Source organism: Cornus florida, unplaced genomic scaffold (genome assembly GCF_030987335.1).
Source record: "Cornus florida cultivar Cherokee Brave unplaced genomic scaffold, ASM3098733v1 CherokeeBrave_3.0.0_Hap2_Chr06, whole genome shotgun sequence".
Lineage (NCBI taxonomy): Eukaryota > Viridiplantae > Streptophyta > Magnoliopsida > Cornales > Cornaceae > Cornus > Cornus florida.
The window spans coordinates 95,955,689-95,971,345 of record NW_026775576.1 but is presented as its reverse complement, the minus strand read 5'-3'; the positions used below and the strand labels follow the sequence as shown (position 1 = coordinate 95,971,345).

General features: G+C 33.5%; 1 protein-coding gene across 7 annotated transcripts; it reads right to left on the bottom strand.

Moving 5' to 3' along the window:
- Positions 1–3,118: 3,118 nt before the first annotated feature.
- On the bottom strand, positions 3,119–9,477 carry LOC132313095 (WRKY transcription factor 44-like). Of its 7 annotated transcripts, none has more exons than XM_059811744.1 (8): positions 9,222–9,477; positions 8,974–9,059; positions 7,496–8,500; positions 5,838–6,290; positions 5,615–5,746; positions 4,678–5,414; positions 4,356–4,514; positions 3,119–3,601 (listed from the first exon to the last, which is right to left on the bottom strand). In XM_059811744.1, the coding sequence occupies exons 4-8, from the start codon at positions 6,051–6,053 to the stop codon at positions 3,415–3,417; spliced, it is 1,431 nt and encodes a 476-aa protein (XP_059667727.1). In that variant the 5' UTR covers positions 6,054–6,290; positions 7,496–8,500; positions 8,974–9,059; positions 9,222–9,477; the 3' UTR covers positions 3,119–3,414. The 7 variants fall into 7 exon arrangements, with proteins under 7 accessions (XP_059667727.1, XP_059667729.1, XP_059667728.1 ...); XM_059811746.1 differs by having other exon boundaries at positions 7,787–8,500; XM_059811745.1 differs by having other exon boundaries at positions 7,496–8,469.
- Positions 9,478–15,657: the final 6,180 nt, after the last annotated feature.

The following is a 15,657-nucleotide window of genomic DNA, read 5'->3' as shown; positions in this document are numbered from 1 at the left end:
CACGAGGAGTTTAATGACACATAGATTATATGTGGAAAGCATACAATGGCTATGAATTAATGAAAGTGGTTTTACTTACTTATTTCGTATAGTAAATGAATAATTGATAGTATATTTACTTGTGTTTGATGTCATTATTTTGGTCAAAGATAATGTTGATATGATTGATCATAGTTTTGGAAGTTAAACTTGATTTATGTGTTTTAGACCAAAAGAGTGAAAATAAAAGAAAATTGAAAAACAGTTTGGAATGAAAAAGTTTTTGAAAAAAAAACGAAAAATATTTGCTGTTTAGAAAAAGGTGAGATGGAAAAGGCTACCTTTGGGATTTGTTCGAAAGCTACATTGACTCGAAACAAATGGGAATAAGGGAAAGAGTTGATTGCCCATAAGCGTGAAAGCTGCCAATGTGTAAAAGAAAAATGGAGCACGAAGAGAGATAAAAAAAAATGTCTTTTGCACATGTTGATTGTTTGATTTCTAAGGATATGTAATATCATTGATTTATTATCTGAAATCTGAACAATTGATAGTTTATATGTTTTTTGAACTTGGTAGTGATTTTACTACACTTACTAAGTTTGTGAAACTTTATTGAATTGATCTTGGTTATTTCTGTTGATGCATATAATCTTGTGGAGTCAACATTCTCAATGATTTCAATTTACAAGATTTATATGGTTGATTGCTTCCTACTTCTAGGATTTTTCTTCCCAGAGACCCTTGTTAATTTGTGACAAAAAGGTGGGAGATATTTAAAGTTTAGAGTCTTATCATTCAAGGGGAGAGATTCTTTTTGCATTGAGGGGGATAACCATTGTTCATTGCATTACCTTACATTAACATTCTGGCATTTTTAGCTTTGCTATTTTATGCTTGTGTTTATTTTCTTGATTAAGCTTCAGGGGTAGTTGTGTTTGAGATAATGTGCAGATTACAGGTTGCTACAAATGTTGAAGCTTCATGAGGTTCAAGAAAATTTTCGCGTTTTATTTCCTTTAACAATCATTGTAATTTACTTTCCTGCTTGTGTAGATTACTGAATTGTTTTTAGGGTTTTGTCATGAAATTGCCAAAGGGAGAGATTGTGAGATATATATTTTGTAATTGGCTTATTTCGTTGTCAAAACAAGTCCGATCGAGTTTTTTTTATATATATAAAAATTCAAATATTGAAGATCAAATGCGGATTTGAAGAAGGTCAAGTGTTCATGATATACTACACTCCGAGATAATGAGAACAATGCTCTAAGAAGGTTGAGAGGTGGTGAGAACAGTTAGGAAGGGTTTTGGAAGATTCGGAACAAGTTTTTACATTTTGTTCATCTTGAACTGGTTCAAGATTTAACGAACAGGTTCAACATCATCAGAATTGCAAAATTTCAAGACTGATCATCTTAAACCGGTTCAAGAGGGTTGAATCGGTTCAAGAATCCGTGGGATTCCTTACTGGCCATCTTGAACCGGTTCAAGATGGCTCAACCGGTTCAAGAAGTCCTGGATGCGGATGCATCAGGTTTTCAAGTTTCCTTCTTTTGATGTTTCCTTTTTTATCCCAGCTTCCTTCCAAGTCTTATGCACGAAATTTATCATATTTTCTGAGGAATTAGAACTTTCAAAACTCTATATAAACCATGTCATATACATTGGTTTAATTATGGCTTTAGGGACAATCAATTCTATATTTTGAGAAAGCCTTTTAGAGAGGGAAAATTCAGAAAATCAAATCTGATTGTTCTGAATTTATTTTTGAGAGCACACATATATATTCATGAATGATTTAGTTGTGATGTTCTCTATCTCATCGGAATTGAAGTTGTATTGAAGATTCAGATATTCTAGATGATCAGCAGGATTTAATTTTTCTACAATCGCGTTCAGATCTTGAAGAACAGAAGTAAACGCAGTCACACTTTGAAAGGGTTAGAGCATTCGCAGAGTGCTGTCCAATCTACCTGCTACTTTTCTACAAATATCAAGTGTAAGCCTAAGGTCAAGTTGCTGTTTGACGGAGAGTTGCAAAACCAGAGGATCGTCAATGGTTGGTGTGGTGTAGGACGATAAAGTATGAGGCAGAGTCACAGTTCGATATACTTTGTTTCAAATATAATGGATTGGTTTACTTTGAATTGCACAGTCCACGAGATTTTTCTCATAACAGTTAACGTATTTTTATTAACTGGGCACTAAAATCCTGGTGCAATCTCTCTAACTCTAACTTGCTTTACTTTTCATATATTTGTGATTATGGATGTTTAAATTGGTCATGTAATTTAATCAATCATAAATTGAGCAAGTTGACCTAATAATCAGATCTAGGTCATTAAGGAAGTTAATCACAATTAAAATCAACTGATTGTTTCCGCACCTCGCGTAACTCTTGTTTTCACAATATTAAGATTGGTCCGAACCATTTTGGTTCGGAATGCAACCAATTTAGCATTTATATAGTATAAATACATTTTTGAGTCAGAGAGAGTATTACACGGAGAAAGTTCGTCGTATCCACGAGTTTGTAGTGCTGCTACTGGTGAATGTAGACCGTTATATCCTGAGAGATAGACGCCATTGAGTCCGTTAGCACCATAGCGGGACAAATTTATCTTTAGGATATAGTATTCAATACTAGCCTCGGTCCAAGTTCTTTATTTATTATTTATTAATTTACTACTTTATTTTGCATATTTAATTAAATATATAATTACATATTTAATTAATCATTTCTTAACATATTGTTAATTATCTCATAACATATTAGTATAAGGGATGTTATATCTTAAATGTCACATGAAGCATATATTTTACCAACATCTTCTGCTTTCAACAGATCCAAGAAACTATTTTGAATAGACTTGATGCAGATACCAGTTTTGCTAATTATATCAAAATGATAATCCATAAAAGAAAACATATGTGTAAAGACCATGCAATGTTGGCAAAAAAGAATTTAAGCTCATCAAAGAATTTAAACAGAAAAAATTAATACTTTCATGCAGATACTGTTACTAATTCAAGAAATGATCTCAAAGGGCCAGAAACTTTTTGTAGTTAGTTCCAGAAAAAGGGAAGTAACTAAAACTATAAGTGTATATAAATATATATATCAGACAGTAGATCATTCAAGGCAACTCTAGTTATATTATATATGACTCAGAAATAATTAATAATGTACTCACAAGCTAAACAATAAGCAGCAAGAGGTAATATGGAAGTAAAATAACCCACCTGATAACTCTAACTATGTTATATTTAGGAGGAAGCTACAAAATTCACACGAAATATGAGATTGGAAATTAACCGGCATCATGTCAGGAATTACTTTAGTTTGGGATGTCATTTTCCCTTGAACTACATCTGACATACTTTGCCACATCAATCTTTGTGTTGGTAGTTGTTTTCGTTCCACAGTATTAATCATAGTTTGTCCTTAGAAGTAGCAACCTGTGAATCTGGTTCGGATGCCACTGGATTTGTGCTTCTGATTGGCATGTCATGGTTATGTGTTCCCTCATATGTTGTAATAAAAGCTCGTGGATCGTCTGATGCTCTTTCAACATGCTTGCGCACGTTGCACTTGAGACTAGTGCATCTATAGTAACTTCTGCAAAGACCAATTAAACCATGGTGTGAGAAAATTGTAACAGAGCCACACATTAACCACAACAATGAAAAGACAGTTCATTTTAGTTTTATCAAAAGCCTTTCAACTCGTTTTAGTTGACAGAAGTCGAGTCAGCAGTAGGGGATTGAATCTCTTCCTTTCCTCCCTTACTTGGCCCTTATAAAATTCATCCTATTTTCACAGAGGAGAAAAAATGTGCTTAATTCTATTAGAGCAAAATAGTTGTAAGATTTATGTCATGAAAAAGTAAAGAGGCAAGATTGGTGTTTCTTAACTTGCAATCTGCAGCGGTGTCACAAATTATTCAATAACCTCAAAAAGGTTATTGTTGGTTTTTAAGAAACTCAGGGAAGATGTATCTTATCATAATAATTATGAGATCCCATTTCTTTCTTTTTTATTTGTTTTATTTATTTATTTTGTTTTTTAAATTTTTTTTAGAGGGGGTGTTAATTACGTATGAACAACAATAAATTTGAGTGAGATGAGTAAAAAAATTTAGAGCAATGATACAACCATACAGTTGCATCCTTCCTGCAATTTTGGAGGACATTAATTAAAAAACCAGGATACTAAAATCACAAGATTTTTATTTGTTTTTAGGGAAAAAAACTTAAACATTGTAGAAAGGACCTAATACTTTAAAGTAAATATTAGCAGGCATCCTTCAGCCTCAACATTGGACCAAAGAAGAGTGTGTAGCATTCAATGTATATCTTTAACAAGAATCTACCTGGGATAAGGATTTCCCTTCACAACTTTCTGCCCATATTTTCTCCAGCGAAAGCCATCGCCAACGATCTCAGAATCTGTCGAATTTTGCACCACAATGCGGGGCTCTTGAACACCTTCCCCTGATATGCCAACTTCATTGGATTGATTCTCATTTCTCCTGAAGAAAATAGAAATTAATCAACATACTTAGGGTCTTCAACATGAATGGAAGGGGTTATGTGAATCTATCCTTGCAAAAGATAATATAGATTACTTTGTAAATCTAAGCAGCTTGCTTTAATGTTTATATAGCAGCTAGTGAAGTTTCGTTAATTTCTTACCTTCTTTTACTTTTAGGTTCATCATCCTCTACCTCCAATACCTTGCTTCCTTCTTCACCATCACCACTAAGACCACAAGAATTATCAGGAGTTGCAACACCAGTATTGAATGCTCCAGCTGCAACAGGATCGTAGGATAATGGAGCTTTGCCTGAGTAAGTGGAATGAGCAGACAATCCGACTTCATTCTGACATTCTATCCGGCCATCAGAGCCTTCATTTCTCTCATATAGTTGGCTACTCCATAATGCATTGTTTGTGTCTAGACCAGTCCCATCACTTACAACTCCTTGCCCTTGTGCCCCTGATGTGTTGCGCTTAGGAGGCTGAGGCTTTGAATGGTTGTGCTCACCTTTGTATACAATTTCCGCTATCTGACCATCAAGTGATCTTTCAACCTTCTTTTTCACTGGGCAATTTGGGTGTGTGCATTTGTAGTAACTTCTTGGGTATTCACTTCCTTTCACCTGCTTTTGCCCATACTTTCTCCAATTATATCCATCATATGAAGGTCGATCCACACTACTTGAGGGTGGCAAAGATTTTTGATCGTCTTCCAGGTTCTCTGAAGCTGTTTTTGAGGGCTCAATTGTTTTCTCTCTCTGTGATTTTGGAGCAAAATTTTGATGAAGATTTGAACCAAGGTCGGATCTGAAATGAGGTTTAACTTGGTTTATAGGCTGAGCACGGGCCTCAACCTGAGCTAGCGCTTGTTGATGACTAATAGTGGAGTTCCCCTAACAAAACAAAACAGAAGGCCATACTTTAATATCTTGACCATAGATGTGAATTCATATATTGCAAAGCCTAGTCTGTCTTTATGCATGGCATCATATAGAGAAATAGATTTTCATAAACAGACTATCTAGTGCCATTATGCCAAGAATATATATGTATCCCTTTATATTGCGGATACATAAATTTTGCAGATACTGACCAGATTTGCTAAGAGAGAAACAGTTGCCTTTGATACAAGCTTCGCCAAGGGTTTGTATACTACAGTAGATTTGGTTTCTGACTTCACAATCGCATCAGATGAATAAGGAACTACAGCTCCAGATACCTCAGCCTAATATTGTTAAACACCACAAAATCAGAAGACAAAATATTTTGAACAGATGAGAACATCAAGAAGAGAAGTGCACGAACTAAGAGATCACCTGGGAGGAAAACACCCTATTTGGAGCATGGTTTGCAGTTGGCTTGAATCTCACTGTCTTTGGTCTAATGGCAGTGACAGCAGTTTCAGGACACGAGTTAGAGGGTGAGGCATTAATGGCACCAACAAGGAGCTCCGAGAAGGACCTAAAAGTTGAACAAGTAGGCCTTGAAGCGACCGGTTTAGCTATAACAGTCTTTTCTTCTTTAACCTCCATCTTTGATGAATATGTGAAATGCTAGTCACTGTTTTGGTACAAGGTATGTCAGTGGAAGCTAAAGAAAACTTGGGTCTCTAACCATCTTAAGATGGAACTCCTTTTGATTCTTCAGATAGCAGATAGAGTTGCACAAGAAGTTGGGAGGGAGAACTTGATTTTGAATGATGTTCAACCTCTAGGATATAGCTAATGTTATCTCCAACTGGTCAAAGCCCGCAAATGACTTCTTCAAAACTGCAGGGAACAGTTATTAGGTGAATGACTAGTCAAAATTGAAGAACAGAGCAACAAAAGCAAAAAGTGGAAGGGTTACGTATCCAATCACAAGGACACGGAGAAAACTACTATTTTGCAAGAACGAAAATCAACTCATTATTTGTAAATAAGCTGCCTTCCAAAACGTGCTCAAACTCATTAGTAGCCACATAGTCCCATAGTGATACAAAAAAAAAATTGTAATATTCGAACTCAGTAATTATAGTTGATATTGATAGCTGTCTCCCCAATTTTTGTGTATGACAAGATAGTCCACCCCCCAAAAGATTGAATGAAACATGCTCTTACAAGTAAGGAAAAAGGGAAAAAGAAGAAAGACAGTGTAGGAACTCCATTAAGCTCTGCCACTACTAGCCCAGGGAGAAAGCTTCATGTTATCAAATAATCAATAAACGAATACAGAGACGGCCATAGAAGTGATTTTGGCATCAATTTTGACACAAAAGATGAAAAACAAACTTAGCAATGAATAATCTGAAGCAAAACTTAAGAACTGGTGTGGTTCATCATGTTCGAATTCCATGACATGAAAATTGCAGAAGTAAAAATTTCTGATATTGGTTCATTGACATATATAAAGTCCAAATGCGATCCCAAATCAACTAGAATAGCAAGTCAATTATCTGAATCAAATAAGAGAAGTAATACTACAGAGTATATATCACTTGCATAAGAATCTATCCATTTATTACCTGAATATTAACCACATGCTTGAATACAATGCCACTGCCAACAACCACACGCCATCCAACACACAAAAAATATCTACTCATTATCTTGTTTTCCTGTACTGTATGTCAATAAACCAAACACTAATATAGCATCGAAGACGATGTAAAGAGGCCAAACAAAAATCTCAATGTTGGAAATACATCGAGTGAGTCTTATTTACGAATTCATTGGTCTTAAGTTGTGAATCCAACTCAATAATTCCTCTTCAACTCAAAATCCCTAAAGCCATCTGTCATGGACTCATGCTATGTAAAATTAAACTATCACAACAGTCCCATCTCATGCTAAACAACTAAACTATCTACAAGTACATCAATTAACTTCAATTCACAGAATCTTGTTGCATCTCATGTTAAGACAATTGAACTATCTAAAACTAAAGGAATTAACTTTGATTGCACAGGATATTAACGCAGAGAGGATATACAAACCCCATTCATGTTCTTGTATGTATTACTTCAATGGATGACACCAAACCACTGATACTTTTTTCTCTGAATTCGTTTTCCTGAACTTCAAGGATTTAAGCTAGACAGATGTTGCAGAGAAAGCAATTTGCTTGCACAATGAAGGGGGTTGTTTTCCTTCAACTTGGTCATTTGAAAATAAGTCAAGACTGTCTAAATTTTACAAACAAGATTCGCATCTTGACCACCAAATATTTCGTTGCCTGACAGCAGATTATATGTTATGAAACCAGATAACAGCAACACGTGAAATACCTCAGTAATCATCACCGTCATCCTTGCCTTTATCCCATATAAATGGGATCGACCATCAAATACCTCAGTAAAGAAAGTTTTAAATGAGCATGCCAGCCCATGTAACAGAAGGCAGAAAAAATTTAAGCACAAATCTAGTAGATTTGTGGAATAAGCAGTAGCTTATAGCGTCTTCCAAGTTCCCATTTGTATCTCTAGCATTCTTCCTAACCATGTCTTGTCCTTAGGAAGGTTTAGCCATAGCTAAATGATTTTTAGGCTTTGTATTCCACAAAACATCTTTCTTTGAAATCTCCCATGCTTCCCTTGCATCATCAAACCAGCTCTCCATGAAGGTCTAAGACATTAGTCGATGCACATGTTGCTGCAATCACTGAATCACATGGAACTTCATATTAATTTGATACTATCAATCTCCACTTCATGTTGGCAATAGAATTAATGGCACTAATCTGCTTCCTGCTCTATGAAAAGCGAATCTCAACGATGAGTTCACAAGCAAGCACCTCAAAATCTTCAAAATCCTAAGATCCTTCTCTCAAATGTTTGCATTGCTTTTTAGATTTTGAAAAGTAGGCCTCTTGACATGCTATATCAGCCGCGTGTTCACTTGTATGTAGCAAAAGATTCAATTGAGTCATTTCAAATCACCTCAAAATCTTTTTGCATTTGGACACTGAAATCTTTAATCATGAAAACATTAATACTTCCAACCTAGATAAAAAAATAAAAAAATTTACTTACTTTACATAAAATAAAAATTTTCAGCCAATTCAAAATATATAACAGCAATATTACACATAACGATATGCTAACTAGCAACAAAATGAAGAAAATTAAGTATTTTTTGTAGCAATAAAAAACAAATTCTATATTAAAGTACTTATTTCGTTTTCCTGGATTTTAAAGCATATTATTTAACATTTTTAATACCTTCTTGTGTTGAGAAATTATATAGTTCAAGTCTTTAAGAACAGAAAAAATAAATAAATAAATAAATAAAAGAAAAGAAAAACAGAACAAAATTTGAGGATAAGATAAAATCAGTGAGTTGTGATAAAGTTAAAACAAACCCAAACAAGTAGTAAAGAAGAAGCATAAAAATCATAGATCAAAGCAAAAGATTCACTTACAAACATTCACAGTAAGAAGAGGAGGAGAGAGAAGAAATTAAAAAGAGAACTAACCAGAGTTGTAACAACAAACAGCTTATGAAATTGATTTGCTCACATTAAATCTCATTTACTAACCACTTTACAGCATTCAACTCTACCTGCATTAGAGAATCCAGAATTCAATAAGGAAAAAATATAGAAATTTATTTTTATAAAAAAATATAATATATATATACACACACAAACACATATATAACATAACTAGAATATATATATATATATATATATACACACACATGACACAGAAACAAGAACTTGACCTCAGATTGGAAAACATTCAGAACTTCAATCTAAACACCGGGCTAATATTACATCATTACATGGGTTTTGTCTCTTTTTGATCCAAGCAGAATCTAGAGAGAGAACACTTTCGCTGGTTATGAAGTTGGTGGTTCTTGAGCCTTTTAAACAGTGTCTTTGGGATTACAACACACACACAGACAGAGGGAGAGAGAGAGAGAGAGAGTTGTCTTAGCTTCTGCAGCTAAAATATGAGGTGCATACACTGAAAATAGGCAGAAGAAAATATGGTATCCAAATTATTGTTGTTTTTTAGTTATATTTTTTAATAATAAGGTTTTTTTTTTTGTTTTTTTTATTGGTTGGGTCTTAAAATCTTTTTCTTTTTATTGGGATTTAGCTATGTCCAGCCAACTAACCGTCTCTGTTTCTCTTTGACCATCTGATATCCTATCTCAATCCCAATGTCTAAAGCTTAAAAATGAATACACTAGCCCAGACACCATTTTGGCGCGTTAATAAAACTCGCCAACTCATTGGATTTTTGGGATTAGCCTGCAGGGCTCAGAATAGTCATAGGGTTTTTATTACCACCAGTAGTGTGTGCTACCCAAGATCCGTGATCCTTGATTGTCAAGTCAAAAATACCCTTCTACCCTTCCTTGTCTACAATGTGGATAAAGAGGCCAGAGGGCAAGAGAGTCACAGCATGTGTGGGCAAAACTTCTTGGACTTAAAATACGGCCGCCGTGGTATTGCTTTCAAATTCTGAGTGTGGCTTCTCTTCTCACATTCTGCGCATCACTGCTTATGACTTAATTTTTCAACTTTTTATTATCTGATCTTAAATTTTTGCTGGCTTTCGTTCCTACTTTATATAACTTAAAAATTACCGATAATATATAATGGTTTTTTTTTGGTTAGGCAGAAATAGTAGGCCTCCGTAGTAGGTGGAAATATTTGTACTCTTTTGATATAAAAAAAAGAAAAAAAATTGTACAAATATCCTTTGATTGACAAATTTAAGATTTATTTTTTCAGAAAAAATATTTTTTATTATCCTCTGAAATTTTGAATTGTTTAGAATTATTTATTGAGTAATAAACCAATCAGGCAGCCACGCCACTAAATATCTCAAGGAATTCTTATTTTTTATTATTAAAGAGAAATTTGCAAAAAAAAAAAAAAAAACTATTAAAACGCGAGGAACCAAAATTCTGTCCAGCAAACTATGGAAATCATTCTATAATAAACAACTAAACGTTATGAGAAATGATATAAAGTACACACTATATAGGATGTTGCATTGTTAGCAGAGTGATCTTCACCGTTTTTTGTGCACCAGATGCTACAATGCAATGAAAATGATTTAAATTATGGCAGCAGATGGGTAGATTGACAATATGGCAAAAAAATTTAGGAAGTAACCATCTATGGAAAAGCCACACGAGGTGAAGTGTACTGTGTTTTGGTGTCCCTTCTTATATGAAACATTTGCACTTTGTAATTGATTAGAAAGCCAACACAAATAAAGCAATTACATCTTGGAACTAAACTTCCCACAAGAAAATTATAATAAACCCAAAAAAAAAAAAATCTAAAATAAAATTAAAGGACTTTTGGCTTAATAATATAATCTTTATGTCCCAAAAAGAAGAGACGGTTCGAACGTGAACAAAAAGAAGTATGTGCATTTGTTTTATCAATTGAAAAACAAATCAAAATAGAGAAAAATGTGAAGAATGACTTGAAAATTTTTCTATTGGAGGTATGGGTCAAATTGAAAATGAGTGCATAGAAAAATCTGAGTCTGCCAACCTAGTCATTACATAGGTTTGATTTGGGATGTGCAATCGTTCAAGTGACTGAAAAGTATGATATAAATTTAATGATGGCAGTCTTGTCACTTTCCAATCCCAGCCTGCATTGCTTAGCCTCTGTCCGGATCCAAACCCCCGATCCATTCGAAATTGTTTCGATCCATGTCTGAATAATTGAGTAAAGTAAATGACACTATTGAGGTTTGAAAAGGTCAACAAGGACACCTATTACCTGTCAGATATGATATGTGAGGAATTCACTAACTTGTCCTATAACCGTTTAGTCGAAGATTTTTAACTTTACAACTTAATAATTTATCCTTCATTAACGTTTGATGCAAAAAAATTAAAATATTAAGTTAAAAGAAAAATCTGTACAATAATGAATAAAAAATTCATAGAAATTTTGTTTCAAATCGAAATAGAGTAAATGAAAATGTTTTGAAAAGTAAACTCACGAAAATATAAAACTGAAAATTTTGATAATGATTCGATATCCAGAAATCTGTCAAATAAATAAATTAAAAATCTGATTTCAAAAAGTGAAAATTTCCAAACAACAACAGCTCTTGTGGAATTTTTATAAAAACATCTGTTTGGCTAAAAACTACAAAATTTTCATAGAGTAGCTGGTAGAGGAATTTTTAGTAAAAAATTCATAGCAATCACAATATTACAATACCTTAGAGAAATTAATGAATTTCAAAATTATAAATTGGGCTATTGTGGCTTATATTAACTCAAGGGTAATTTCGACATTTCAACATGTTTGATATTTTTCAATAAATCTGATTTTGATATGGAAGGGCAATTTTGTTTTTTTTTAACCATTTAAGGCCTTATTTGAATGACAATTATGACAGAGGTGTCATTATTAAAAAAATAATCAACTTGTACGTGATTGTAACATGTTGGAGATTACTCATTTACTTAAAAGCTTAAATCGTTAGGTAGTAGTGCATATTTATCTATTTATACTTCTTTCACTTTCAATTCAAATCCGATGTATATAAATTGGTTAATAAGATAAGAGGTTGAAGATGTCACTTTGTATAATTAAAATCAAAACATAAGCTTTTCATCTCCTACCGTCCCGCATAATGGAACTGTACTGACCAATATATTGTCTTCTTTTCGTTCCTTCAAGTGTTGTAGTGGGACAGGACATTATGTAATTGTGTAAGAGCTTCACCATATTACTATATATATAAACTTGTTTTTATTTAAGATTTCTCCAGCTACAAGTCCATCCAGGTCATTGATTCTAAATATTCGAAAATCGTAGATTTAGTTGATATAAAATTAGGGGTGAATATCAATTAATTATTTACAGGGAAAAAATTTATTAGGGATGAAACCAGGCCGACAAACTGCTAATTATGTATATAATTTTTAGCCGACCTTTAAGATCAATTCAAAATTTGACATTTTCCAAGCATGATAACATTTAGAAAGGAAAAATAAAAAAATTCAATAGTTATTTGACTCATGTGCGACAGAACAATTACATATGCCTAAATATCTAGTGATAAATTATAAAGTGACATTAGATTTAAAAATAATAATAAAGAAACTAGGGCCAACTCAATGCTCACTCCTACTATGAATCCGAAAAGGGATCATTTATTGTAAATTTAGTAATTTATTTAATTGTGATTAATTTCTAGTAGAGTAACACATATAACTAAAAAGAAAATTACATTATATATATATATATATATATATATATATATATATACATATTTCTCAATCAAGTACTCTTACAGCCATAAAAAAGGGAGAGGAAAAAAATGTCTTTAACTCTTGGAGTCGAGTACGGCGATTTAGAATGGAGTATATGACTCGTAATTATTGAATGTTCTGCTTCCTGTTTGTATTTTTTTAGTTTTTTTTTTTTTTCGTGTAATTGTTTGTTGGCGGAAGAAAAAAAAAAATTTGTCTTTAATATGAATTGATGTAGGAAGAGGGAGATGTAAGAAATAGTTGGTTGGACTTTGGAAAGTTAGTTGGGGCAGATGGGGACACGTGGGTTGTTGTCTTCCCGTTTTTAAACGGAAATTCTAATGCTGACTGGTAGTTGGTGTTTTATTCTCCACGCGCGCATTGCCTCAATTCTTAATACTTGCCACCACTATAGTACTGTATATATTTGTGAACTATATATATATATATATATATGTTCTGAACTTTTGAATGAAACAAAAATAAAATTGAGAATGGCCTTGGTCAGTGGACAAACCTCTAATACCATATATTCCAAAAATTAAAATAAGGTGATGCCTAATAAAACAAAATTGCGGTTATCCAGATTTATGAAATATCCCATCACCATTTTGTATTACAGATATTCATATACATATAAATATACATATATATACACACACATATAATTCAAGAATGTTAAACCATTGGTGGGCGTTGAACAAATTTTTTTGAAAAATTTATTAGCTAACACAATGCTTTCATTATTTATTTAAATCACATGTTGGAGGTGAAACAATTTTGTAATTGTGTTTGGTATACCAAGTAAGCATTTAATTAAGACTCTTGATGATACTGAGTTGAAAAACTGCAACTTACTTTACCCAAAGTCAATGCCTGCAAAATTCTCTCCATGTGAGAGAAGGAATCCTAAGAATTCTAAGAAGTTGAAAGTTGCAAGCTGTTGGCCAGTCCCCAATGGTTTGACTCTTAAATTTTTAATTTTAATGAGAAAAAATAAAGAGAAAAGAAAAAAACTTACACAAGGATGAACGAAAGGTGGGTGATGAAGTAAATCAGTTTTTTTTTTTTAAAGGTGGGTGATGAAGTAAATCAGTTTTTTTTTTTTTTTTTTTAAAAAAAAAATGTATTTTTATACCAAATATGCCTAGAGATATAAAAAAAAATTGTATTTTTATAACCAAATATGCAAAGAGTTATCATTTACTGAAAATCAAAGTAAACCGACAGGGCAAGAGTCTTTTCAATCCCTTGTTCCACCAAATGTGTGTCGTACAATCGAAGTAAATTGACGACAAGACTTCTTAGTTCCTTGTTCCACCAGCTGTAGTACTGTATTAGACGGTTTATAATAATGTATGATCGCATATACGTTATGAAAATATCTATTTGTCTTATAAAAATGTAATTTATTTGTATTTTTTATATACATTTTTTTATTGGTCCAATAATCGCCCTTAACTTAAGAACCTCCTTGGGGATACAAACCTCATGGGTTCTTGAGGGACAATTGAACTCCTTGGACCTGAAGGCCTCGATACATTCTTGGGTGTAGAAGGCCACCCTGATTGCATGAACGGACGGAGTAATGAGACTCCGTTGCTAGAGACATCCTTAGTTGTAGAGGCTTTACTAGTAGGTAGAGACCCCCTTGTTGGTGGTGATCTTCTTGATGGGTGGAGACCTACCCATTTATATAGGTGCAGAATGACCAGTTCTCTGTCTTCAACGATCAGGCCTTGGTAATTGGCTGCTACCCTATATGAGATAGAGTCTGGTTTTACACGACCAAACCTTAGTAATAAGGGGACCAAGCATTGATAGATGGAAAACACCATATTAGACAGCCTGGGTCGACGTGCCAAATTTTGATTATTGTCATCGTACACTGGGTGGCATCACGCAACTCCCTGTTTTGCCCCCAGTATGATGGACGAGTAATCAAGATGTAGAGTCCCGTCCTTATATAAGAATATGGAAACCCGTTGTCAACTGATGACTTTGGGATGATTTCCATGATCGGAAACTTATTTATTCAGAGAATTAATCGTTCCCATAGACGGCGCTAGCTGTTGATGCGGAAATCCTCACGACTCGGAACGACAGCGTTTACCTGCAAAACAAAGGGACGTCACCTCGAATGGCACCGGTGGGGTACCGGCCGAGGACCCTCTGACGATCAAGTTAGTACTTGTAATCGTATCACATAATAATTATGTATCTTCTGTTTAGGGGTTTTTCTCGTACCTTCTTTAATGGCTTGGTGCCCTATTTATGGCTGTAGATTGGAATCAAATTGGTTCCGCCATTGTCGATGGTTGATCTTATCTTCCGCTTGTGCGAGATCATAGGAGATTTGTTGCCAGATTTGTCGGGATATGATTTAATCCTTTTGACCTCCTCCAATTATAATAGGATTATTCTTATCTAGTTGAACCACGTTAGATTTCTAATCAATCTTATCGAGGGTAGAGTAGGTTTATATTTTTCCCTATCAATATTCATTAGTTTAGTTCTCTTCTAATGTTTTTCAAAAAGTATTTCTCATGTGTGACTCGAATTTTACATTGTGCGTTTCAGATGATTTTTTTTATAATACACAATATATATTAACATTATTCATCTTAAAAAAATATATTACATTATTGAATCACAGATGAAGATAAGTTTCGTACTTTTATTGCGCATAAATGTCTATCTAAAATTCATATGGTAGTTTTTTATTTCTTTTTAAAATTTTAAAGTGCTCACATTACAAAAGGAGATGCAATATCAGAGCACTGCACGTGATGGGGATGAGATCTTTAAAGTATTAAAACAAAGAAACAATTGTGTAATGTTTATTGTTCTACTATTTTTATAATTTTGTTAGTTATTTTATGTTGTAAATCCTATGAGAATAAATTATATAAAT